This window comes from Salvelinus namaycush, chromosome 1 (genome assembly GCF_016432855.1).
Source record: "Salvelinus namaycush isolate Seneca chromosome 1, SaNama_1.0, whole genome shotgun sequence".
Taxonomy (NCBI): domain Eukaryota; kingdom Metazoa; phylum Chordata; class Actinopteri; order Salmoniformes; family Salmonidae; genus Salvelinus; species Salvelinus namaycush.
In genome coordinates this window covers 24939-50681 of record NC_052307.1, presented here as the reverse complement: position 1 = coordinate 50681, position 25743 = coordinate 24939, and the positions used below count along the sequence as shown (strand labels likewise).

The window sequence follows — 25743 nt, the reverse complement described above, 5'->3', positions numbered from 1 at the left end:
ATTACCTACCCTGTATATTAGTATGTATTAACTACCCTGTATATGTATGGTTAGCTGTAATGTATGGATTATGACGCCTGTATATAGTATGTGAACTTGACCTGTATTAGTGTGGTATTAACCTGACCCTGTATATAGTATGTACTAACTGACCCTGTATATAGTATTGGTATTTAACTGACCCTGTATATAGATATGGTATTGAACTGACCCTGTATATAGTTATGGTATTACCTGACCGTGTATATAGTACTGGTATTAACCTGACCCTGTATACTAGTATGGTTTAACTGACCCTGTATATAGTTTGGTATTAACTGACCCTGTATATAGTATGGTATTAACCTGACCCTGTATATAGTATGGTATTAACTGACCCTGTATATGGTATGGTATTAACTGACCCTGTATATAGTATGGTATTAACCTGACCCTGTATATGGTATGGTATTAACTGACCCTGTATATAGTATGGTACTAACTGACCCTGTATATAGTATGGTATTAACTGACCCTGTATATGGTATTACTGACCTGTTATATAGTTTGGTATTAGCTGACCATGTTATAGTATGGTATTAACTGCCCCTGTATATGGTATTAACTGACCCTGTATATAGTATGGGTATTTAACTGACCCTGTATATATATGATTAACCTGACCTGTTATAGTAGTATGAACCTGACCCTGTATAAGTATGGTATTAACTGACCCTGTATATAGTATGGTATTAACTGACCCCTGTATATAGTATGGTATAACTGACCCTGTATGTATGGTATTAACCTGACCCTGTATATAGTATGGTATTAACCTGACCCTGTATTAGTATGTATGAACTGCCTAATGTTTACCTGACCCTGTATATAGTTGGTATTAACCTGACCCTGTATAAGTATGGTATTAACCTGACCCTGTACTATTAGTATGGTATTAACTGACCCTGTATATGGTATGGTATTAACTGACCCTGTATATAGTATGTGTTAATTAACTGACCCTGATATATATGGTATTAACCTGACCCTGTATATAGTATGGTATTAACCTGACCCTGTATATAGTATGGTATTAACTGACCCTGTTATAGTATGGTATTAACCTGACCCTGTATATAGTATGGTATTCACCTGACCCTGTATATGTTGGTATTAACCTGACCCTGTATATATAGGTATTAACTGACCCTGTATATAGTATGGTATTAACTGACCCTGTATATGTATGGTATTAACTACCCTGTATATAGTATGGTATTAACTGACCCTGTATATAGTATGGTTTAACTGACCTGTATATAGTATGTTATTAACCTGAACCCTGTATATGTAGGTATTACCCGTACCCTGTAATAGTAGGTATTAACTGACCCTGTATATAGATGGTATTAACTGACCCTGTATATGCTACGTATAGTATTAACTGACCCTGTATTACTATGTATTACTGACCCTGTATATAGTTGGTATTAACTGACCCTGTAATGTATATAGTATGGTATTAACCTGACCCTGTAATATAGTATGGTATTAACTGACCCTGTATATAGTATGGGTATTAACTGACCCTGTATATTATGGTATTAAACTGACCCTGTATATAGTATGGGTATTAACTGACCCTGTATATGTATGGTATTAAACTGACCCTGTATATAGTATGGTATTAACCTGACCCTGTATATAGTATGGTATTAACCTGACCCTGTATATAGTGTGGTATTAACTGACCCTGTATATAGTATGGTATTAACTTGTATGCTTGTGTACTTTGTGTTCTTATTTATATATCGTGTGTTTTTGTTCTCACCTTGTTATTTGTAGTATTACATTGTTATTTATTACTGCCTTGTTTGGTTAGAGCTGTACTTGGGCCTGTGACATTGAAACTTAACAAACCCTTGATCAAGTCTAAGTATCGTTACCTTCTCAGCCCGATCCCAGACCGCAGGCTCTCCCAGGAACTTCTCAGGTCGGGTGGACAGGTTGAGTTTGAAGGAGAAACCAAAACAGTCGTAGACTGTACGCAGGAAGTCCAGACAACCCTTAATCTCCTCCTCAATCTGGAGGGGGAGGAAAAGACAAAAACACACAGCTTTAGTCAAGGCTTCATGGTGTCTTAAATAGTGTGACAGCTGAAATGGTCCAATGGAAGAGTCTTGGTGATTATCCCAGGAGGTGAACTCGCTAACTGACCCATGCCGTGTGGCGCTACATGGAGAAGAGGAGTGTGCCTGACCCGCAGGAGGGGGATAAGGTCTGCCCCGCAGGAGGGGGATAAGGTCTGCCCCGCAGGAGGGGGATAAGGTCTGCCCCGCAGGAGGGGGATAAGGTCTGCCCCGCAGGAGGGGGATAAGGTCTGACCCGCAGGAGGGGGATAAGGTCTGACCCGCAGGAGGGGGATAAGGTCTGCCCCGCAGGAGGGGGATAAGGTCTGCCCCGCAGGAGGGGGATAAGGTCTGCCCCGCAGGAGGGGGATAAGGTCTGACCCGCAGGAGGGGGATAAGGTCTGACTGGGAGGGTTAAGGGTTAAGGTCTGACTGGGAGGGTTAAGGGTTAAGGTCTGACTGGGAGGGTTAAGGGTTAAGGTCTGACCGGGAGGGTTAAGGGTTAAGGTCTGACGGAGGGTTAAGGTCTACTGGGAGGGTTAGGGTTTAAGGTTGACCGGGAGGGTTAAGGTCTGACGGGAGGGTTAAGGGTTAAGTCTGACGGGAGGGTTCGGGTTAAGTCTGACCGGAGGTAAGTCTGACGGAGGTTTAAGGTCTGACGGGAGGGGTTAGGTCTGACGGGAGGGTTAGGGTTAGGCTGACCTGGAGGTTAAGGGTTAAGGTCGTGACCCGGGAGGGTTAAGGGTTAAGGTCTGACCGGGAGGTTAAGGTTAAGGTCTGACCGGGAGGGTAAGGGTTAAGGTCTGACCGGGAGGTTAAGGGTAAGGTCTGACCGGGAGGGTTAAGTTAAGGTTGACGGGAGGGTTAGGGTTAAGGTCTGACGGAGGGTTAAGGGTTAAGGTCCTGACTGGGAGGGTTAAGGGTTAAGGTTCTGACTGGGAGGTTAAGGGTTAAGGTCTGACTGGAGGGTTAAGGGTTAAGGTCTGACTGGGAGGGTTAAGGTTAGGGTCTGACTGGGAGGGTTAAGGGTTAAAGGTCTGACTGGAGGTTAAGGTTAGTTAAGGTCTGACCGGGAGGGTTAAGGTCTGACCTGAGGGTTAGGTCTGACCGGGAGGGTTAAGGTCTGACCGGGAGGGTTAAGGGTTAAGGTCTGACCGGGAGGGTTAAGGGTTAAGGTCTGACCGGGAGGGTTAAGGGTTAAGGTCTGACCGGGAGGGTTAAGGGTTAAGGTCTGACCGGGAGGGTTAAGGGTTAAGGTCTGACCGGGAGGGTTAAGGTTTAAGGTCGACTGGGAGGGGGGGGGGGGAGGGTTAAAAGGGTTAATGTCTGACGGGAGGGTCTAGGTTTAAGGTGACTGGAGCCGGTAGGGTTAAGGGTTTAAGGTCTGACTGGGAGGGTTAAGGTGTTAAGGTCTGACCTGGAGGGTTAGGGTTAAGGTCTGACTGGGAGGGTTAAGGTAGGCTACGGAGGTTAAGGTTAAGGCCTGACTGGGGGTTAAGGTCTGACTGGGAGGGTTAGGGGTTAAGGTCTGACTGGTGAGGGTTAAAGGTCTGACTGGGAGGTTAAGGGTTAAGGTCTGACTGGGGGTTAAGGTTAAGGTCTGACTGGGAGGGTTAAGGCGACTGGGAGTTAAAGGCCTGACTTGGGAGGGTTAATGGTTAAGGTCTGACTGGAGGTTTAAAGGTTAAGGCTGACTGGGAGGGTTAAGGGTTAAGGCCTGACTGGAGGGTTAAGGGTTAAGGCCTGACTGGGAGGGTTAAGGCCTGACTGGGAGGGTTAAGGCCTGACTGGGAGGGTTAAGGTTAAGGGCCCTGACTGGGAGGGTTAAGGTCTGACCGGGAGGGTTAAGGGTTAAGGTCTGACTGGGAGGGTTAAGGTCTGACTGGGAGGGTTAGGGGTTAAGGTCTGACTGGGAGGGTTAGGGGTTAAGGTCTGACTGGGAGGGTTAGGGGTTAAGGTCTGACTGGGAGGGTTAAGGTCTGACCGGGAGGGTTAAGGGTTAAGGTCTGACTGGGAGGGTTAAGGTCTGACTGGGAGGGTTAAGAGTTAAGGTCTGACTGGGAGGGTTAAGAGTTAAGGTCTGACTGGGAGGGTTAAGGTCTGACCGGGAGGGTTAAGGGTTAAGGTCTGACTGGGAGGGTTAAGGTCTGACTGGGAGGTTAAGAGTTTTATTAAGGTCTGACTGGGAGGGTTAAGAGTTTAAGGTCTGACTGGGAGGGTTTAAGGTCTGACTGGGAGGGTTAAGGTCTCTGACTGGGAGGGTTAGGGGTTAAGGTCTGACTGGGAGGGTTAAGGGTGTAAGGTCTGACTGGGAGGGTTAAGGGTTAAGGTCTGACTGGGAGGGTTAAGGGTTAAGGTCTGACTGGGAGGGTTAAGGTTAAGGTCTGACTGGGAGGGTTAAGGGTTAAGGTCTGACTGGGAGGGTTAAGGGTTAAGGTCTGACTGGGAGGGTTAAGGGTTAAGGTCTGACTGGGAGGGTTAAGGGTTAAGGTCTGACTGGGAGGGTTAAGGGTTAAGGCCTGACTGGGAGGGTTAAGGGTTAAGGCCTGACTGGGAGGGTTAAGGGTTAAGGCCTGACTGGGAGGGTTAAGGGTTAAGGCCTGACTGGGAGGGTTAAGGGTTAAGGCCTGACTGGGAGGGTTAAGGGTTAAGGCCTGACTGGGAGGGTTAAGGCCTGACTGGGAGGGTTAAGGCCTGACTGGGAGGGTTAAGGCCTGACTGGGAGGGTTAAGGCCTGACTGGGAGGGTTAAGGGTTAAGGCCTGACTGGGAGGGTTAAGGTCTGACCGGGAGGGTTAAGGGTTAAGGTCTGACTGGGAGGGTTAAGGTCTGACTGGGAGGGTTAGGGGTTAAGGTCTGACTGGGAGGGTTAGGGGTTAAGGTCTGACTGGGAGGGTTAAGGTCTGACCGGGAGGGTTAAGGGTTAAGGTCTGACCGGGAGGGTTAAGGTCTGACTGGGAGGGTTAAGGTCTGACTGGGAGGGTTAAGGTCTGACTGGGAGGGTTAAGGTCTGACTGGGAGGGTTAAGGTCTGACTGGGAGGGTTAAGGGTTAAGGTCTGACTGGGAGGGTTAAGGGTTAAGGTCTGACTGGGAGGGTTAAGGGTTAAGGTCTGACTGGGAGGGTTAAGGGTTAAGGTCTGACTGGGAGGGTTAAGGGTTAAGGTCTGACTGGGAGGGTTAAGGGTTAAGGTCTGACTGGGAGGGTTAAGGGTTAAGGTCTGACTGGGAGGGTTAAGGGTTAAGGTCTGACTGGGAGGGTTAAGGGTTAAGGTCTGACTGGGAGGGTTAAGGGTTAAGGTCTGACTGGGAGGGTTAAGGGTTAAGGTCTGACTGGGAGGGTTAAGGGTTAAGGTCTGACTGGGAGGGTTAAGGGTTAAGGTCTGACTGGGAGGGTTAAGGGTTAAGGTCTGACTGGGAGGGTTAAGGGTTAAGGTCTGACTGGGAGGGTTAAGGGTTAAGGCCTGACTGGGAGGGTTAAGGGTTAAGGCCTGACTGGGAGGGTTAAGGGTTAAGGCCTGACTGGGAGGGTTAAGGGTTAAGGCCTGACTGGGAGGGTTAAGGGTTAAGGCCTGACTGGGAGGGTTAAGGGTTAAGGCCTGACTGGGAGGGTTAAGGGTTAAGGCCTGACTGGGAGGGTTAAGGTCTGACCGGGAGGGTTAAGGGTTAAGGTCTGACTGGGAGGGTTAAGGGTTAAGGTCTGACTGGGAGGGTTAAGGTCTGACTGGGAGGGTTAAGGTCTGACTGGGAGGGTTAAGGTCTGACTGGGAGGGTTAAGGTCTGACTGGGAGGGTTAAGGTCTGACTGGGAGGGTTAAGGGTTAAGGTCTGACTGGGAGGGTTAAGGGTTAAGGTCTGACTGGGAGGGTTAAGGGTTAAGGTCTGACTGGGAGGGTTAAGGGTTAAGGTCTGACTGGGAGGGTTAAGGGTTAAGGTCTGACTGGGAGGGTTAAGGGTTAAGGTCTGACTGGGAGGGTTAAGGGTTAAGGTCTGACTGGGAGGGTTAAGGGTTAAGGTCTGACTGGGAGGGTTAAGGTCTGACTGGGAGGGTTAAGGTCTGACTGGGAGGGTTAAGGTCTGACTGGGAGGGTTAAGGTCTGACTGGGAGGGTTAAGGTCTGACTGGGAGGGTTAGGTCTGACTGCTCCACTAGTGATTGGGGGGGATGTTTTACGATGTATCGAACTCTTCGTTTTGACAATATCGCAATAATATTTTTGCGCTAGTTGGCTCTACCTGCACAACAACTTTCTCCCTTCACGGCTAATTCGCCATCTTTTTAAATAGGGAGCCACATTTGTTTTCAGCATATTTATTTCCCTGACTGATCAAAACAACGATTTACCATGGCCCTCCTGTCCCTCTGCAGCAGACATATGGTGAGCAATCTGTTTGGAACATTGAATTGCAATATCGAATCGTAATACACAAAATCATGAGAAATCGTATTGGCAACTAAGTATTATATGAGATAGTCCCTGGTAATTCACAGCCCTACACACACACACACACACACACACACACACACACACACACACACACACACACACACACACACACACACACACACACACACACACACACACACACACACACACACACACACACACACACACACAATGCTTACCTGGTCCATGATGCAGAAGATAGTGCATTCTTAAAATATTCAGACCCCTTGACTTTTTCCACATTTTGTTACATTACAGCCTTATTCTAAAATATATTAAATAATTGTATTCCCTCAATCTACACACAATAACCCATAATGACAAAGTGAAAACAAAAATACCTTATTTACATAAGTATTCATACCCTTTTCTATGAATCTCAAAATTGAGCTCAGGTGCATCCTGTTTCCATTGATCATCCTGGAGATGTTTCCTTGGTCAGGGAGGTAACCAAAAACCTGATGGTCACCGACAGAGATCCAGAGCTCCTCTGTGGAGATGGGAGAACCTTCTAGAAGGACAACAATCTCTGTAGCACTCCACCAATCAGGCCTTTACGGTAGAGTGGCCAGATGGAAGCCACTCCTCAGTAAAAGGCACACGACAGCCCACTTGGAGTTTGCCAAAAGGCACCTAAAGGACTCTCAGACCATGAGAAACAAGATTCTCTGGTCTGATGAAACCAAGATTGAACTCTTTGGCCTGAATGCCAAGTGTCACGTCTGGAGGAAACCTGGCACCATCCCTACGGTGAAGCATGGTGGTGACAGCATCATGCTGTGGGGATGTTTTTCATCGGCAGGGACTGAGAGACTAGTCAGGATCGGGGCAAAGATGAAAGGAGCAACGTACAGAGAGATCCTTGATGAAAACCCGCTCCAGAGCGCTCAGGACCTCAGACTGGGGCGAAGGTTCACCTTCAAACAGGACAACGACCCAAAGCACACAGTCAAAACAACATAGGAGTGGCTTCGGGACAAGTCTCTGAATGTCCTTTAGTGGCTCACCCAGAGCCCAGACTTGAACCCGATCGAACATCTCTGGAGAGACCTGAAAATAGCTGTGCAGCGACGCTCCCAATCCAACCTGACAGAGCTTGAGAGGATCTGCAGAGAAGAATGGGAGAAACTCCCCAAATACAGGTGTACCAAGCTTGTAGCGTCATACCCAAGAAGACTCGAGGCTGTAATCACTGCCAAAGGTGTGTCAACAAAGTACTAAGTAAAGGGTCTGAATACTTAAAATGTGATATTTCAGTTATTTATTTTTTATAAATTTGCCAACATTTCTCAACCTGTTTATGCTTTATCATTATGGGGTATTGTGTCAACAAAATATGGATAAAGGGGTCTGAAAACTTCCCGAATGCTAACCTGGTCCAGTCCCCATAACGCGTACCTGGTCCAGTCCCCATAACGCGTACCTGGTCCAGTCCCCATAACGCGTACCTGGTCCAGTCCCCATAACGCGTACCTGGTCCAGTCCCCATAACGCGTACCTGGTCCAGTCCCCATAACGCGTACCTGGTCCAGTCCCCATAACGCGTACCTGGTCCAGTCCCCATAACGCGTACCTGGTCCAGTCCCCATAACGCGTACCTGGTCCAGTCCCCATAACGCGTACCTGGTCCAGTCCCCATAACGCGTACCTGGTCCAGTCCCCATAACGCGTACCTGGTCCAGTCCCCATAACGCGTACCTGGTCCAGTCCCCATAATGCGTACCTGGTCCAGTCCCCATAATGCTTACCTGGTCCAGTCCCCATAATGCTTACCTGGTCCATGGTGCAGAAGATGTGGGCGTCGTCCTGCTGGAAGCGTCGTACACGGGTCAGACCAGTCAGAGCGCCAGACAGCTCGTTACGATGCAGCACGCCGAAGTCGGCCATTCGCAGAGGCAGCTCCCTCCAGGACCGCGGCCGGTGGTCGAACATCAGACTAGAAATGGGGGAGGGGCAAAGAGAGTCACCGTGAGAGACAGAGACAGACAGGGCGAGCGACAGACAGGGCGAGCGACAGACAGGGCGAGCGACAGACAGGGCGAGCGACAGACAGGGCGAGCGACAGACAGGGCGAGCGACAGACAGGGCGAGCGACAGACAGGGCGAGATAGTTTTTTTGCGTCACCTGAACCAAACTGCTGTCGCTTATTCTTCTTGGTAGATTGGTAACTATGGGTAACCAGGGTAATTATGGGTAACCAGGCCAGCTCAGTACAGCATAGCTCACCAGTAGCTCAGTAGTATGAAAAGCCCCCAAGCTGTACTCAGCAGGCTCAGTAGTATGAAAAGTAGAGGTCGACCGATTAATCGGAATGGCCGATTAATTAGGGTCGATTAATTAGGGCCGATTTCAAGTTTTCATAACAATCGGAAATCGGTATTTTTTTTTACACCTTTATTTAATCTTTATTTAACTAGGCAAGTCAGTTAAAAACACATTCTTATTTTCAATGGCGGCCTAGGAACGGTGGGTTAACTGCCTCGTTCAGGGGCAGAAAGACAGATTTTTAACCTTGTCAGCTCGGGGATTCAATCCAGCAACCTTACAGTTAACTAGTCCAATGCTCTAACCACCTGATTACATTGCACTCCACGAGGAGCCTGCCTGTTACGCAAATGCAGTAAGCTAAGGTAAGTTGCTAGCTAGCATTAAACTTCTTATAAAAAACAATCAATCAATGACTGTCATCGCTCCAATGTGTACCTAACCATAAACATCAATGCCTTTCTTAAAATCAATACACAGAAGTATATATTTTTAAACCTGCATATTTAGCTAAAAAAAATCCAGGTTAGCAGGCAATATTAACCAGGTGAAATTGTGTCATTTCTCTTGCGTTCATTGCACGCAGAGTCAGGGTATATGCAACAGTTTGGCTCTTTGCGAACTAATTATGACATAACATTGAAGGTTGTGCAATGTAACAGGACTATTTAGACTCATGGATGCCACCCGTTAGATAAAATACGGAACGGAATAAGCGTTTTGTTTTCGAGGTGATAGTTTCCAGATTAGTCAAAGGTATATGGTTTAGAGAGAAATAGTCGACGCGTTATAATTCCTGTAATAACTTGCGGCTGAACTTGAAAGGGGTTCCTTCGTTATTTTACCGTTCATGTCTTCCATAGAGAATGTCTTGATCTACTTCAAATTAGGTCTGTGTTTCGTGCAGGCTTAAACTGCCTCAACGTTTTGATACCCGTGTAAATCTCACTAGGATAAGGTCACGTTTGTCAACATATTTTCATCAATCCACTCTACAACATTTTTTATCTTCGCTTATATTTAGCCAATATTGATCAGAGTTACCTTGTCCTATGGATATCTACACAGTTATAAAATTGACACGGTGATGTAAGCCTACACGAAACACAGACCTTATTTTAAGTGAATCTAAAAAATATCCTATATGGAATAAATGAAGGAACCACTTTTCAGATTTTGCTAGAAGGTGTCATGGGAATTATGACTCGCACTTTGGTTGTCAATTCTTACCATGCCCATTATTAAAATAGGATTTCCTGCATATAGAAATTACAGTTTTTGTTTTCAACATTCATCACAGGTAACTTAAACTCTATTTTTATTCAAACAGTTGAGAGTATTTGTCTCCTAAGCAGACTCTTCAGTATCATTGTCACTTCAGAGCTGTGTGTGTGTGTGTGTATTTATGTATTATATTAAGTTAAAATAAGTGTTCATTGTTCATTCAGTATTGTTGTAATTGTCATTATTACAAAAGTGTGTGTGTATGATATATATATATATACATGTATATATATAAATATATGAATTTTTTAATTTATTAATCGGTATCGGCTTTTTTTGTCCTCCAATAATCGGTATCGGCGTTGAAAAATCATAATCGGCCGACCTCTAATGAAAAGCCCCCAAGCTGTACTCAGGAGGCTCGGTCGTATGAAAAGCCCCCAAGCTGTACTCAGGAGGCTCAGTAGTATGAAAAGCCCCCAAGCTGTACTCAGGAGGCTCAGTAGTATGAAAAGCCCCCAAGCTGTACTCAGGAGGCTCAGTAGTATGAAAAGCCCCCAAGCTGTACTCACCAATGTCCCGGGCAGTTCATAGGTTTGAGGGCGAACACCTCCTTCTCCACTTCGAAGGAGAACATGTTGTCACTGTAGTGTTGCCAGTGGCCTGATGTCTGCCACAGCTTACTGTTATAGATGTTAGGGGTTACCACCTCCTGGAAGCCTCGCTTACGGTACTCAGACTAGAGAGACAGAGAGATTACACAATGTATATACTACATACAGTACATGACTAAAATGCTAATTAATTACTTAAAAATCATACAATGTGATTCTCTGGATTTTTGTTTTAGATTCCGTCTCTCACAGTTGAAGTGTACCTATGATAAAAATTACAGACCTCTACATGCTTTGTAAGTAGGAAGACCTGCAAAATCGGCAGTGTGTCAAATACTTGTTCTCCCCACTGTATACTGTACCTAACCTATAGGGGGATATATATACAGTACCTAACCTATAGGGGGATATATATACTGTACCTAACCTATAGGGGGATATATATACTGTACCTAACCTATAGGGGGATATATATACAGTACCTAACCTATAGGGGGATATATATACTGTACCTAACCTATAGGGGGATATATATACTGTACCTAACCTATAGGGGGATATATATACTGTACCTAACCTATAGGGGGATATATATACTGTACCTAACCTATAGGGGGATATATATACTGTACCTAACCTATAGGGGGATATATATATATACTGTACCTAACCTATAGGGGGATATATATATATACTGTACCTAACCTATAGGGGGATATATATATATACTGTACCTAACCTATAGGGGGATATATATATATACTGTACCTAACCTATAGGGGGATATATATATATACTGTACCTAACCTATAGGGGGATATATATATATACTGTACCTAACCTATAGGGGGATATATATATATACTGTACCTAACCTATAGGGGGATATATATACTGTACCTAACCTCTTGGGATTTACTTACAGTGCTCACTCTACAGAGAAACGGGGCAGGGTATCAGACATAGAACAGAGAGTTTACATTCTACAGGGGCGGCCGTCTTTCACGGCTACAGGGGCCGCCCGTCTCACGGCTACAGGGGCCGCCCGTCTCACGGCTACAGGGGCCGCCCGTCTCACGGCTACAGGGGCGGCCCGTCTCACGGCTACAGGGGCGGCCCGTCTCACGGCTACAGGGGCGGCCCATCTTACAGGGGCTGTCTATCTTGTGGCTACAGGGGCTGTCTATCTTGTGGCTACAGGGGCCGTCTATCTTGTGGCTACAGGGGCCGTCTATCTTGTGGCTACAGGGGCCGTCTATCTTGTGGCTACAGGGGCCGTCTATCTTGTGGCTACAGGGGCCGTCTATCTTGTGGCTACAGGGGCCGTCTATCTTGTGGCTACAGGGGCCGTCTATCTTGTGGCTACAGGGGCCGTCTATCTTGTGGCTACAGGGGCCGTCTATCTTGTGGCTACAGGGGCCGTCTATCTTGTGGCTACAGGGGCCGTCTATCTTGTGGCTACAGGGGCCGTCTATCTTGTGGCTACAGGGGCCGTCTATCTTGTGGCTACAGGGGCCGTCTATCTTGTGGCTACAGGGGCTGTCTATCTTGTGGCAATGACTACTCACCCTGATAAAGTCCACCAGACTGTTGTAGATGTAGGATCCTTTAGGCAGGAAGAAACAACTGCCTGGAGACAGATCATGGAAGAAGAACAGATCCTGTTCCTGTAGGAGAGAGCGAGCAGAGAGGAGAGAGAGAGCGAGCAGAGAGGAGAGAGAGAGCGAGCAGAGAGGAGAGAGAGAGCGAGCAGAGAGGAGAGAGAGAGCGAGCGAGCAGAGAGGAGAGAGAGAGCGAGCGAGCAGAGAGGAGAGAGAGAGCGAGCGAGCAGAGAGGAGAGAGAGAGCGAGCGAGCAGAGAGGAGAGAGAGAGCGAGCGAGCAGAGAGGAGAGAGAGAGCGAGCGAGCAGAGAGGAGAGAGAGAGCGAGCGAGCAGAGAGGAGAGAGAGAGCGAGCGAGCAGAGAGGAGAGAGAGAGCGAGCGAGCAGAGAGGAGAGAGAGAGCGAGCGAGCAGAGAGGAGAGAGAGAGCGAGCGAGCAGAGAGGAGAGAGAGAGCGAGCGAGCAGAGAGGAGAGAGAGAGCGAGCGAGCAGAGAGGAGAGAGAGAGCGAGCGAGCAGAGAGGAGAGAGAGAGCGAGCGAGCGGAGAGGAGAGAGAGAGCGAGCGAGCGGAGAGGAGAGAGAGAGCGAGCGAGCGGAGAGGAGAGAGAGAGCGAGCGAGCAGAGAGGAGAGAGAGAGCGAGCGAGCAGAGAGGAGAGAGAGAGCGAGCGAGCAGAGAGGAGAGAGAGAGCGAGCGAGCAGAGAGGAGAGAGAGAGCGAGCGAGCAGAGAGGAGAGAGAGAGCGAGCGAGCAGAGAGGAGAGAGCGAGCGAGCGAGCAGAGAGGAGAGAGAGAGCGAGCAGAGAGGAGAGAGAGAGCGAGCAGAGAGGAGAGAGAGAGCGAGCAGAGAGGAGAGAGAGAGCGAGCAGAGAGGAGAGAGAGAGCGAGCAGAGAGGAGAGAGAGCGAGCAGAGAGGAGAGAGAGAGCGAGCAGAGAGGAGAGAGAGAGCGAGCAGAGAGGAGAGAGAGAGCGAGCAGAGAGGAGAGAGAGAGCGAGCAGAGAGGAGAGAGAGAGCGAGCAGAGAGGAGAGAGAGAGCGAGCAGAGAGGAGAGAAAGAGTGAGGAGAGAGAGTTTTATGATCAGTGTTACCCTACAGCAGATGTTAACCAGGAGGACATCTGTACCATGTCACTGATCAGTCCCCCCTACCCCTCTAAAGACAGAGGACACAGCAATGTCCTGCTGTTCCCAGACCATATTCCCACAACGTTTTTTGTAAAAACTGATGTATAAATAACATTTGATTGATCGACTGTAGTGGAGCAGGTCGAGAGCTTCAAGCTCCTCAGTGACCACGTCACTAAGGACCTCTAAAAACACCAACACAGTCGTGAAGAGGGTCGGGGTAAATAAAAATGTGTTCATAACTGACTTGCCTAATTAAATAAAGGTCAATAAATTAATACCAGGCAGTGTCAGAGAAAGGCCCACAAATTGTCAAAGGCTCCAGTCACCAGAGTCACAGACTGTTCTCTCTGCTACCACATGGTAAGCAGTACCGATGTAGCAAGTCTGGAACAAACAGGACCCTCAACAGCTTCTATCAACAAGCCTGCTAAATGGTTAGTTTAGTAGTAAACCAAATAGCTACCCGGACTACGTGCATTGACCCCCCTTTTCACTAACTCGTCACTAACTCTGCACATACACTGCTGGTATTGTTCATCATCGATCCTGTAGTCTAGTCACTTCACCTCTACCCATACCGTACCTGTCAAACGTTTGGACACCTACTCATTCAAGGGATTTTATTTTTTTATTTTTATTTTTTACTATTTTCTACATTGTAGAATAATAGTGAAGACATCAAAACTATGAAATAACACATATGGAATCATGTAGTAACCAGAAAAATATACGAGTAGCCACCTTTTGACAAATAACCCTTGAATTAGTAGGTGCTGACTGGTACTGTATGTACATACAGCATCTACCTTAATTACCCGGTACCCCGTGTATATAGCCACGTTATTACCCGGTACCCCGTGTATATAGCCACGTTATTACCCGGTACCCCGTGTATATAGCCACGTTATTACCCGGTACCCCGTGTATATAGCCATGTTATTACCCGGTACCCAGTGTATATAGCCATGTTATTACCTGGTACCCAGTGTATATAGCCACGTTATTACCTGGTACCCAGTGTATATAGCCACGTTATTACCCGGTACCCCGTGTATATAGCCACGTTATTACCCGGCACCCCAGTGTATATAGCCACGTTATTACCTGGTACCCAGTGTATATAGCCACGTTATTACCCGGCACCCCAGTGTATATAGCCACGTTATTACCTGGTACCCAGTGTATATAGCCACGTTATTACCTGGTACCCCGTGTATATAGCCATGTTATTACCCGGTACCCCGTGTATATAGCCACGTTATTACCTGGTACCCAGTGTATATAGCCACGTTATTACCTGGTACCCAGTGTATATAGCCACGTTATTACCTGGTACCCAGTGTATATAGCCACGTTATTACCTGGTACCCAGTGTATATAGCCACGTTATTACCCGGCACCCCAGTGTATATAGCCACGTTATTACCCGGCACCCCAGTGTATATAGCCACGTTATTACCCGGCACCCCAGTGTATATAGCCACGTTATTACCTGGTACCCAGTGTATATAGCCACGTTATTACCTGGTACCCAGTGTATATAGCCACGTTATTACCCGGCACCCCAGTGTATATAGCCACGTTATTACCCGGCACCCCAGTGTATATAGCCACGTTATTACCCGGCACCCCAGTGTATATAGCCACGTTATTACCTGGTACCCAGTGTATATAGCCACGTTATTACCTGGTACCCAGTGTATATAGCCATGTTATTACCTGGTACCCAGTGTATATAGCCATGTTATTACCTGGTACCCAGTGTATATAGCCACGTTATTACCTGGTACCCAGTGTATATAGCCACGTTATTACCTGGTACCCAGTGTATATAGCCACGTTATTACCTGGTACCCAGTGTATATAGCCACGTTATTACCTGGTACCCAGTGTATATAGCCACGTTATTACCTGGTACCCAGTGTATATAGCCACGTTATTACCTGGTACCCAGTGTATATAGCCACGTTATTACCTGGTACCCAGTGTATATAGCCACGTTATTACCTGGTACCCAGTGTATATAGCCACGTTATTACCTGGTACCCAGTGTATATAGCCACGTTATTACCCGGCACCCCAGTGTATATAGCCACGTTATTACCTGGTACCCAGTGTATATAGCCACGTTATTACCTGGTACCCAGTGTATATAGCCACGTTATTACCTGGTACCCAGTGTATATAGCCACGTTATTACCTGGTACCCAGTGTATATAGCCACGTTATTACCTGGTACCCAGTGTATATAGCCACGTTATTACCCGGCACCCCAGTGTATATAGCCACGTTATTACCCGGCACCCCAGTGTATATAGCCATGTTATTACCTGGTACCCAGTGTATATAGCCACGTTATTACCTGGTACCCAGTGTATATAGCCACGTTATTACCTGGTACCCAGTGTATATAGCCACGTTATTACCTGGTACCCAGTGTATATAGCCACGTTATTACCTGGTACCCAGTGTATATAGCCATGTTATTACCTGGTACCCAGTGTATATAGCCACGTTATTACCTGGTACCCAGTGTATATAGCCACGTTATTACCTGGTACCCAGTGTATATAGCCACGTTATTACCTGGTACCCAGTGTATATAGCCACGTTATTACCTGGTACCCAGTGTATATAGCCACGTTATTACCTGGTACCCAGTGTATATAGCCACGTTATTACCTGGTACCCAGTGTATATAGCCATGTTATTACCTGGTACCCAGTGTATATAGCCACGTTATTACCTGGTACCCAGTGTATATAGCCACGTTATTACCTGGTACCCAGTGTATATAGCCACGTTATTACCTGGTACCCAGTGTATATAGCCATGTTATTACCTGGTACCCAGTGTATATAGCCACGTTATTACCTGGTACCCAGTGTATATAGCCACGTTATTACCTGGTACCCAGTGTATATAGCCACGTTATTACCTGGTACCCAGTGTATATAGCCACGTTATTACCCGGCACCCCAGTGTATATAGCCACGTTATTACCCGGCACCCCAGTGTATATAGCCACGTTATTACCTGGTACCCAGTGTATATAGCCACGTTATTACCTGGTACCCAGTGTATATAGCCACGTTATTACCTGGTACCCAGTGTATATAGCCACGTTATTACCTGGTACCCAGTGTATATAGCCACGTTATTACCTGGTACCCAGTGTATATAGCCACGTTATTACCTGGTACCCAGTGTATATAGCCACGTTATTACCCGGCACCCCAGTGTATATAGCCACGTTATTACCCGGCACCCCAGTGTATATAGCCACGTTATTACCTGGTACCCAGTGTATATAGCCACGTTATTACCTGGTACCCAGTGTATATAGCCACGTTATTACCTGGTACCCAGTGTATATAGCCACGTTATTACCTGGTACCCAGTGTATATAGCCACGTTATTACCTGGTACCCAGTGTATATAGCCACGTTATTACCTGGTACCCAGTGTATATAGCCACGTTATTACCTGGTACCCAGTGTATATAGCCACGTTATTACCTGGTACCCAGTGTATATAGCCACGTTATTACCTGGTACCCAGTGTATATAGCCACGTTATTACCCGGCACCCCCGTGTATATAGCCACGTTATTACCCGGTACCCCGTGTATATAGCCACGTTATTACCCGGTACCCCGTGTATATAGCCACGTTATTACCCGGTACCCCGTGTATATAGCCACGTTATTACCCGGTACCCCGTGTATATAGCCACGTTATTACCCGGTACCCCGTGTATATAGCCACGTTATTACCCGGCACCCCAGTGTATATAGCCACGTTATTACCTGGTACCCAGTGTATATAGCCACGTTATTACCTGGTACCCAGTGTATATAGCCACGTTATTACCTGGTACCCAGTGTATATAGCCACGTTATTACCTGGTACCCAGTGTATATAGCCACGTTATTACCTGGTACCCAGTGTATATAGCCACGTTATTACCTGGTACCCAGTGTATATAGCCACGTTATTACCCGGTACCCCGTGTATATAGCCACGTTATTACCCGGCACCCCAGTGTATATAGCCACGTTATTACCCGGCACCCCAGTGTATATAGCCACGTTATTACCTGGTACCCAGTGTATATAGCCACGTTATTACCTGGTACCCCAGTGTATATAGCCACGTTATTACCTGGTACCCAGTGTATATAGCCACGTTATTACCTGGTACCCAGTGTATATAGCCACGTTATTACCTGGTACCCAGTGTATATAGCCACGTTATTACCCGGCACCCCAGTGTATATAGCCACGTTATTACCTGGTACCCAGTGTATATAGCCACGTTATTACCTGGTACCCAGTGTATATAGCCACGTTATTACCTGGTACCCAGTGTATATAGCCATGTTATTACCTGGTACCCAGTGTATATAGCCACGTTATTACCTGGTACCCAGTGTATATAGCCACGTTATTACCTGGTACCCAGTGTATATAGCCACGTTATTACCTGGTACCCAGTGTATATAGCCACGTTATTACCTGGTACCCAGTGTATATAGCCACGTTATTACCTGGTACCCCAGTGTATATAGCCACGTTATTACCTGGTACCCAGTGTATATAGCCACGTTATTACCTGGTACCCAGTGTATATAGCCACGTTATTACCTGGTACCCAGTGTATATAGCCATGTTATTACCTGGTACCCAGTGTATATAGCCACGTTATTACCAGGTACCCCAGTGTATATAGCCACGTTATTACCCGGCACCCCAGTGTATATAGCCACGTTATTACCCGGCACCCCAGTGTATATAGCCACGTTATTACCTGGTACCCAGTGTATATAGCCACGTTATTACCTGGTACCCAGTGTATATAGCCACGTTATTACCCGGCACCCCAGTGTATATAGCCATGTTATTACCTGGTACCCAGTGTATATAGCCACGTTATTACCTGGTACCCCAGTGTATATAGCCATGTTATTACCTGGTACCCAGTGTATATAGCCACGTTATTACCTGGTACCCAGTGTATATAGCCATGTTATTACCTGGTACCCAGTGTATATAGCCACGTTATTACCCGGCACCCCAGTGTATATAGCCATGTTATTACCTGGTACCCAGTGTATATAGCCACGTTATTACCTGGTACCCAGTGTATATAGCCACGTTATTACCTGGTACCCAGTGTATATAGCCACGTTATTACCTGGTACCCAGTGTATATAGCCACGTTATTACCTGGTACCCAGTGTATATAGCCATGTTATTACCTGGTACCCAGTGTATATAGCCATGTTATTACCTGGTACCCAGTGTATATAGCCATGTTATTACCTGGTACCCAGTGTATATAGCCATGTTATTACCTGGTACCCAGTGTATATAGCCATGTTATTACCTGGTACCCAGTGTATATAGCCATGTTATTACCTGGTACCCAGTGTATATAGCCATGTTATTACCTGGTACCCAGTGTATATAGCCATGTTATTACCTGGTACCCAGTGTATATAGCCATGTTATTACCTGGTACCCAGTGTATATAGCCATGTTATTACCTGGTAACCAGTGTATATAGCCATGTTATTACCTGGTACTCCCAGTGTATATAGCCATGTTAATACCTGGTAACCAGTGTATATAGCCAAGTTATTACCTGGTACCCAGTGTATATAGCCATGTTATTACCTGGTAACCAGTGTATATAGCCATGTTATTACCTGGTACCCAGTGTATATAGCCATGTTATTACCTGGTACCTCTGTACATTGACTCAGTACTGGTACCCAGTGTATATAACCATGTTATTACCTGGTACCCAGTGTATATAGCCATGTTATTACCTGGTACCCAGTGTATATAGCCATGTTATTACCTGGTACCCAGTGTATATAGCCATGTTATTACCTGGTACCCAGTGTATATAGCCATGTTATTACCTGGTACCCAGTGTATATAGCCATGTTATTACCTGGTACCTCTGTACATTGACTCAGTACTGGTACCCAGTGTATATAACCATGTTATTGTTCCTCATTGTGTATTTATTCCTTGTGTTATCATCTTCTATTACATTCTTCTCTCTGCATTGTTGGGAAGTGTCTGTAAGTCAGCATTTCATGGTTCGTCTACACCTGTTGTTTATGAAGCATTTGACAAATAACAGAGTGATTGTTTGAGTAACAGTCCCATACCCGTCCCAGTTTGCGGTGGTCCCTGTTCTTGGCCTCCTCCTGGAAGCGTTCCCACTCCTTGAGCATCTTAGGATCAGGGAAGGAGATCCCGTAGATCCTCTGAAGAGTCTCCATGTCAGCCTTGCCCTCCCAGTAGGTAGATGAGTTCTGGAGGTTAGAGACAGGAGAAGAGAGTAGCATACTAGAGAGATGTCAGCCTTGTCCTCCCAGTAGGTAGATGAGTTCTGGAGGTTAGAGACAGGAGAAGAGAGGAGCATACTAGAGAGATGTCAGCCTTGCCCTCCCAGTAGGTAGATGAGTTCTGGAGGTTAGAGACAGGAGAAGAGAGTAGCATACTAGAGAGATGTCAGCCTTGTCCTCCCAGTAGGTAGATGAGTTCTGGAGGTTAGAGACAGGAGAAGAGAGTAGCATACTAGAGAGATGTCAGCCTTGTCCTCCCAGTAGGTAGAGGAGTTCTGGAGGTTAGAGACAGGAGAAGAGAGGAGCATACTAGAGAGATGTCAGCCTTGTCCTCCCAGTAGGTAGAGGAGTTCTGGAGGTTAGAGACAGGAGAAGAGAGTAGCATACTAGAGAGATGTCAGCCTTGTCCTCCCAGTAGGTAGATGAGTTCTGGAGGTTAGAGACAGGAGAAGAGAGTAGCATACTAGAGAGATGTCAGCCTTGTCCTCCCAGTAGGTAGATGAGTTCTGGAGGTTAGAGACAGGAGAAGAGAGTAGCATACTAGAGAGATGTCAGCCTTGCCCTCCCAGTAGGTAGAGGAGTTCTGGAGGTTAGAGACAGGAGAAGAGAGTAGCATACTAGAGAGATGTCAGCCTTGTCCTCCCAGTAGGTAGATGAGTTCTGGAGGTTAGAGACAGGAGAAGAGAGTAGCATACTAGAGAGATGTCAGCCTTGCCCTCCCAGTAGGTAGAGGAGTTCTGGAGGTTAGAGACAGGAGAAGAGAGTAGCATACTAGAGAGATGTCAGCCTTGTCCTCCCAGTAGGTAGAGGAGTTCTGGAGGTTAGAGACAGGAGAAGAGAGTAGCATACTAGAGAGATGTCAGCCTTGTCCTCCCAGTAGGTAGAGGAGTTCTGGAGGTTAGAGACAGGAGAAGAGAGTAGCATACTAGAGAGATGTCAGCCTTGCCCTCCCAGTAGGTAGATGAGTTCTGGAGGTTAGAGACAGGAGAAGAGAGTAGCATACTAGAGAGATGTCAGCCTTGTCCTCCCAGTAGGTAGAGGAGTTCTGGAGGTTAGAGACAGGAGAAGAGAGTAGCATACTAGAGAGATGTCAGCCTTGTCCTCCCAGTAGGTAGATGAGTTCTGGAGGTTAGAGACAGGAGAAGAGAGTAGCATACTAGAGAGATGTCAGCCTTGCCCTCCCAGTAGGTAGAGGAGTTCTGGAGGTTAGAGACAGGAGAAGAGAGTAGCATACTAGAGAGATGTCAGCCTTGCCCTCCCAGTAGGTAGAGGAGTTCTGGAGGTTAGAGACAGGAGAAGAGAGTAGCATACTAGAGAGATGTCAGCCTTGCCCTCCCAGTAGGTAGATGAGTTCTGGAGGTTAGAGACAGGAGAAGAGAGTAGCATACTAGAGAGATGTCAGCCTTGTCCTCCCAGTAGGTAGATGAGTTCTGGAGGTTAGAGACAGGAGAAGAGAGTAGCATACTAGAGAGATGTCAGCCTTGCCCTCCCAGTAGGTAGAGGAGTTCTGGAGGTTAGAGACAGGAGAAGAGAGTAGCATACTAGAGAGATGTCAGCCTTGTCCTCCCAGTAGGTAGATGAGTTCTGGAGGTTAGAGACAGGAGAAGAGAGTAGCATACTAGAGAGATGTCAGCCTTGCCCTCCCAGTAGGTAGATGAGTTCTGGAGGTTAGAGACAGGAGAAGAGAGTAGCATACTAGAGAGATGTCAGCCTTGTCCTCCCAGTAGGTAGATGAGTTCTGGAGGTTAGAGACAGGAGAAGAGAGTAGCATACTAGAGAGATGTCAGCCTTGCCCTCCCAGTAGGTAGAGGTTATGAGCACAATTTCCTAATGGCTGGAACTTAAATGCAGTAAAAACAGTCCAACATGTTTCTGATAGTATTTCAGTTTATCTCAGATGAATATTTTGAAAGTGAAATACTAACCACGTTTCTATCCACAGTTTTTTTGCAAGTCATATCGAATAAATAAAAATAAATTGACAGCTGTGATGGAAACAGGATATTAGTTTAACATTAAGGGATCTTTAAATGAATTCTGGGAGAAATGGCGGTGGAAACACAGTAAACTTGATGACATGGTGTTCCCCTCCCACTGCGACCAGGGAAACCATGCAGGTTAAATATGGCTGGAGGAAACACAGTAAACTTGATGACATGGCGTTCCCCTCCCACTGCGACCAGGGAAACCATGCAGGTTAAATATGGCTGGAGGAAACACAGTAAACTTGATGACATGGCGTTCCCCTCCCACTGCGACCAGGGAAACCATGCAGGTTAAATATGGCTGGAGGAAACACAGTAAACTTGATGACATGGCGTTCCCCTCCCACTGCGACCAGGGAAACCATGCAGGTTAAATATGGCTGGAGGAAACACAGTAAACTTGATGACATGGCGTTCCCCTCCCACTGCGACCAGGGAAACCATGCAGGTTAAATATGGCTGGAGGAAACCTGAACTTCAAAAGGACTGAGCCTGGGAGACCACAACAAACAGGAAATGGGATAAGACAGGTCAACGTATCCAGTCTAACATCAGCATATCCCAGGCATCTTATTCACCTCTCTCATAACTGGGAAAGGAGCTGATTCAGGTTACTGTAAAACGGGATATGATGTTTATATGAGACAACTTCAAGATAGAATACTTGAATCCCGAATAATAACGGGATGTTGGAGTGTAAACGTGGTCAAGGAAACCTTAGAGTGGTCGGACATTTTAAAACTGGGACGACTTCAGAGAACCATCAAGAGAATTTAAATAAAGATCCTTCAAAAGAAACTAAATAGAAGTTTCAAAACATAGCGTAGACAAAAGCAGAAGTGTGACTGAGGGTTTACCTTGTGGATCTTCAGGGCCTTAATCTTTCCAGTGTGTCGGACATGGGGTCCTCGGCACAGGTCAATCAGCGGACCACACCTAGTCAGCACAGACAGGATAAATACACAGGGAACCTGGATCGGCCCAAACACACATTCCATAACGACCGGGTCGGGATGCAGCTCACCTGTACACAGTAGTGGTTGGGGTGGTCACCTTCTCATTCAGGATCCGGCACTTAAATTTGTTGTACTACGGAGAGAGATGGTCAGATCAGTAGTGGAACAGCAGAAATAAAATCACACTACGTATGACAGAGAGACCAGACAGGAAGAGAGAGAGAACAGAGAGAGACCAGACAGGAAGAGAGAGAGAACAGAGAGAGACCAGACAGGAAGAGAGAGAGAACAGAGAGAGACCAGACAGGAAGAGAGAGAGAACAGAGAGAGACCAGACAGGAAGAGAGAGAGAACAGAGAGAGACCAGACAGGAAGAGAGAGAGAACAGAGAGAGACCAGACAGGAAGAGAGAGAGAACAGAGAGAGACCAGACAGGAAGAGAGAGAGAACAGAGAGAGACCAGACAGGAAGAGAGAGAGAACAGAGAGAGACCAGACAGGAAGAGAGAGAGAACAGAGAGAGACCAGACAGGAAGAGAGAGAGAACAGAGAGAGACCAGACAGGAAGAGAGAGAGAACAGAGAGAGACCAGACAGGAAGAGAGAGAGACAGAGAGAGACAGACAGGAAGAGAGAGAGAACAGAGAGAGACAGACAGGAAGAGAGAGAGAACAGAGAGAGACAGACAGGAAGAGAGAGAGAACAGAGAGAGACAGACAGGAAGAGAGAGAGAACAGAGAGAGACCAGACAGGAAGAGAGAGAGAACAGAGAGAGACCAGACAGGAAGAGAGAGAGAACAGAGAGAGACCAGACAGGAAGAGAGAGAGAACAGAGAGAGACCAGACAGGAAGAGAGAGAGAACAGAGAGAGACCAGACAGGAAGAGAGAGAGAACAGAGAGAGACCAGACAGGAAGAGAGAGAGAACAGAGAGAGACCAGACAGGAAGAGAGAGAGAACAGAGAGAGACCAGACAGGAAGAGAGAGAGAACAGAGAGAGACAGACAGACAGGAAGAGAGAGAGAACAGAGAGAGACAGACAGACAGGAAGAGAGAGAGAACAGAGAGGACCAGACAGGAAGAGAGAGAGAACAGAGAGGACCAGACAGGAAGAGAGAGAGAACAGAGAGAGACCAGACAGGAAGAGAGAGAGAACAGAGAGAGACCAGACAGGAAGAGAGAGAGAACAGAGAGAGACCAGACAGGAAGAGAGAGAGAACAGAGAGAGACCAGACAGGAAGAGAGAGAGAACAGAGAGAGACCAGACAGGAAGAGAGAGAGAACAGAGAGAGACCAGACAGGAAGAGAGAGAGAACAGAGAGAGACCAGACAGGAAGAGAGAGAGAACAGAGAGAGACCAGACAGGAAGAGAGAGAGAACAGAGAGAGACCAGACAGGAAGAGAGAGAGAACAGAGAGAGACCAGACAGGAAGAGAGAGAGAACAGAGAGAGACCAGACAGGAAGAGAGAGAGAACAGAGAGAGACCAGACAGGAAGAGAGAGAGAACAGAGAGAGACCAGACAGGAAGAGAGAGAGAACAGAGAGAGACCAGACAGGAAGAGAGAGAGAACAGAGAGAGACCAGACAGGAAGAGAGAGAGAACAGAGAGAGACCAGACAGGAAGAGAGAGAGAACAGAGAGAGACCAGACAGGAAGAGAGAGAGAACAGAGAGAGACCAGACAGGAAGAGAGAGAGAACAGAGAGAGACCAGACAGGAAGAGAGAGAGAACAGAGAGAGACCAGACAGGAAGAGAGAGAGAACAGAGAGCAGTAATGATGGTAGTTGTACTGATGTAAAGGTGAGGATGACAGTTTCATTTTCCATGTTTAGCATACTTATATTTCTACCATTTCATTGTTATTTTTAAAAATATATTATTTACTACCATTTTATATTATTATACTTCATTATTCTCTTACAATGTATATTATATAAATTGTTGCTTTGGCAATATTGATAATGTTTTCATGCCAATAAAGCAGCTTGCATTTCAATTTGAGAGCGCAAGATTCTCCAATTACAATTACACTGGATTCTCCAAATACATTGAATGAACTACAGGACAAAATACAAACCCCACAACCCAAAAAGGCCTGTGGTGTTCACAGTATCCTCAATGAAATTATAAAATACAAATACCACAAATTCCAATTGGATTAAATAAATACTAAAACTATTTAACATTATCTTCAGCTCTAGGATCGTCCCCAATATTTGGAACCAAGGACTGATCACCCCAAACCACAAAAGTGGAGACCAATTTGACCCCAATAACTACCGAGGGATATGCGTCAACAGCAACCTTGGGGAAATCCTCTGCATTATCATTAACAGCAGACTCGTACATTTCCTCAGTGAAACAATGTACTGAGCAAATGTCAAATTGGCTTTTTACCAAATTACCGTACGGCAGACCACGTATTCACCCTGCACAGCCTAATTGACAAACAAACAAACCAAAGGCAAAGTCTTCTCATGCGTTGTTGATTTTAAAACGCTTTTGACTCAATTTGGCATGAGGGTCTGCTGTACAAATTGTTGGAAAGTGATGTTGGGGGTAAAACATATGACATTATAAAATCCATTTACACAAACAACAAGTGTGCGGTTAAAATAGACAACACAAAATTTCTTCCCACAGGGCCGTGGGGTGAGACAGGGATGCAGCTTAAGCCCCACCCTCTTCAACATTCATACGAATTCGCACTAGAACAGTCTGCACCGTCTGGCTAAAAAGGCAGACCTGGCTCTCAAGAGAAGACAGGCTATGTGTTCACTGCCCACAAAATGAGGTGGAAACTGAGCTGCACTTCCTAACCTCCTGCCCAATGTATGACCATATTAGAGACACATATTTCCCTCAGATTACACAGATCCACAAAGAATTTGAAAACAAACCCAATTTTGATAAACTCCCATATCTACTGGGTGAAATTCCACAGTGTCCATCACAGCAGCAAGATTTGTGACCTGTTGCCACAAGAAAAGGGCAACCAGTGAAGAACAAACACCATTGTAAATACAACCCATATGTATGCTTATTCATTTTCCCTTTTGTAC

The 25743-nt window shown here is 46.4% G+C and overlaps 1 protein-coding gene across 1 annotated transcript in view; it reads right to left on the bottom strand.

Annotated features, from left to right (window-relative positions):
• Positions 1 to 1826: 1826 nt before the first annotated feature.
• LOC120017344 (threonine--tRNA ligase 1, cytoplasmic-like) overlaps positions 1827 to 25743 on the bottom strand; it is a 34918-nt gene continuing 11001 nt past the window's right edge. Inside the window, exons 7-13 of the mRNA XM_038988747.1 lie at positions 22752 to 22816; positions 22585 to 22663; positions 19563 to 19709; positions 12224 to 12322; positions 10614 to 10780; positions 8325 to 8487; positions 1827 to 2063 (exon numbers count right to left, since the gene is read on the bottom strand). Of these exons, the coding sequence (XP_038844675.1) occupies positions 1842 to 2063; positions 8325 to 8487; positions 10614 to 10780; positions 12224 to 12322; positions 19563 to 19709; positions 22585 to 22663; positions 22752 to 22816 (942 nt within the window). The 3' untranslated portion in view covers positions 1827 to 1841. The remainder of the gene's footprint in view (positions 2064 to 8324; positions 8488 to 10613; positions 10781 to 12223; positions 12323 to 19562; positions 19710 to 22584; positions 22664 to 22751; positions 22817 to 25743) is intronic.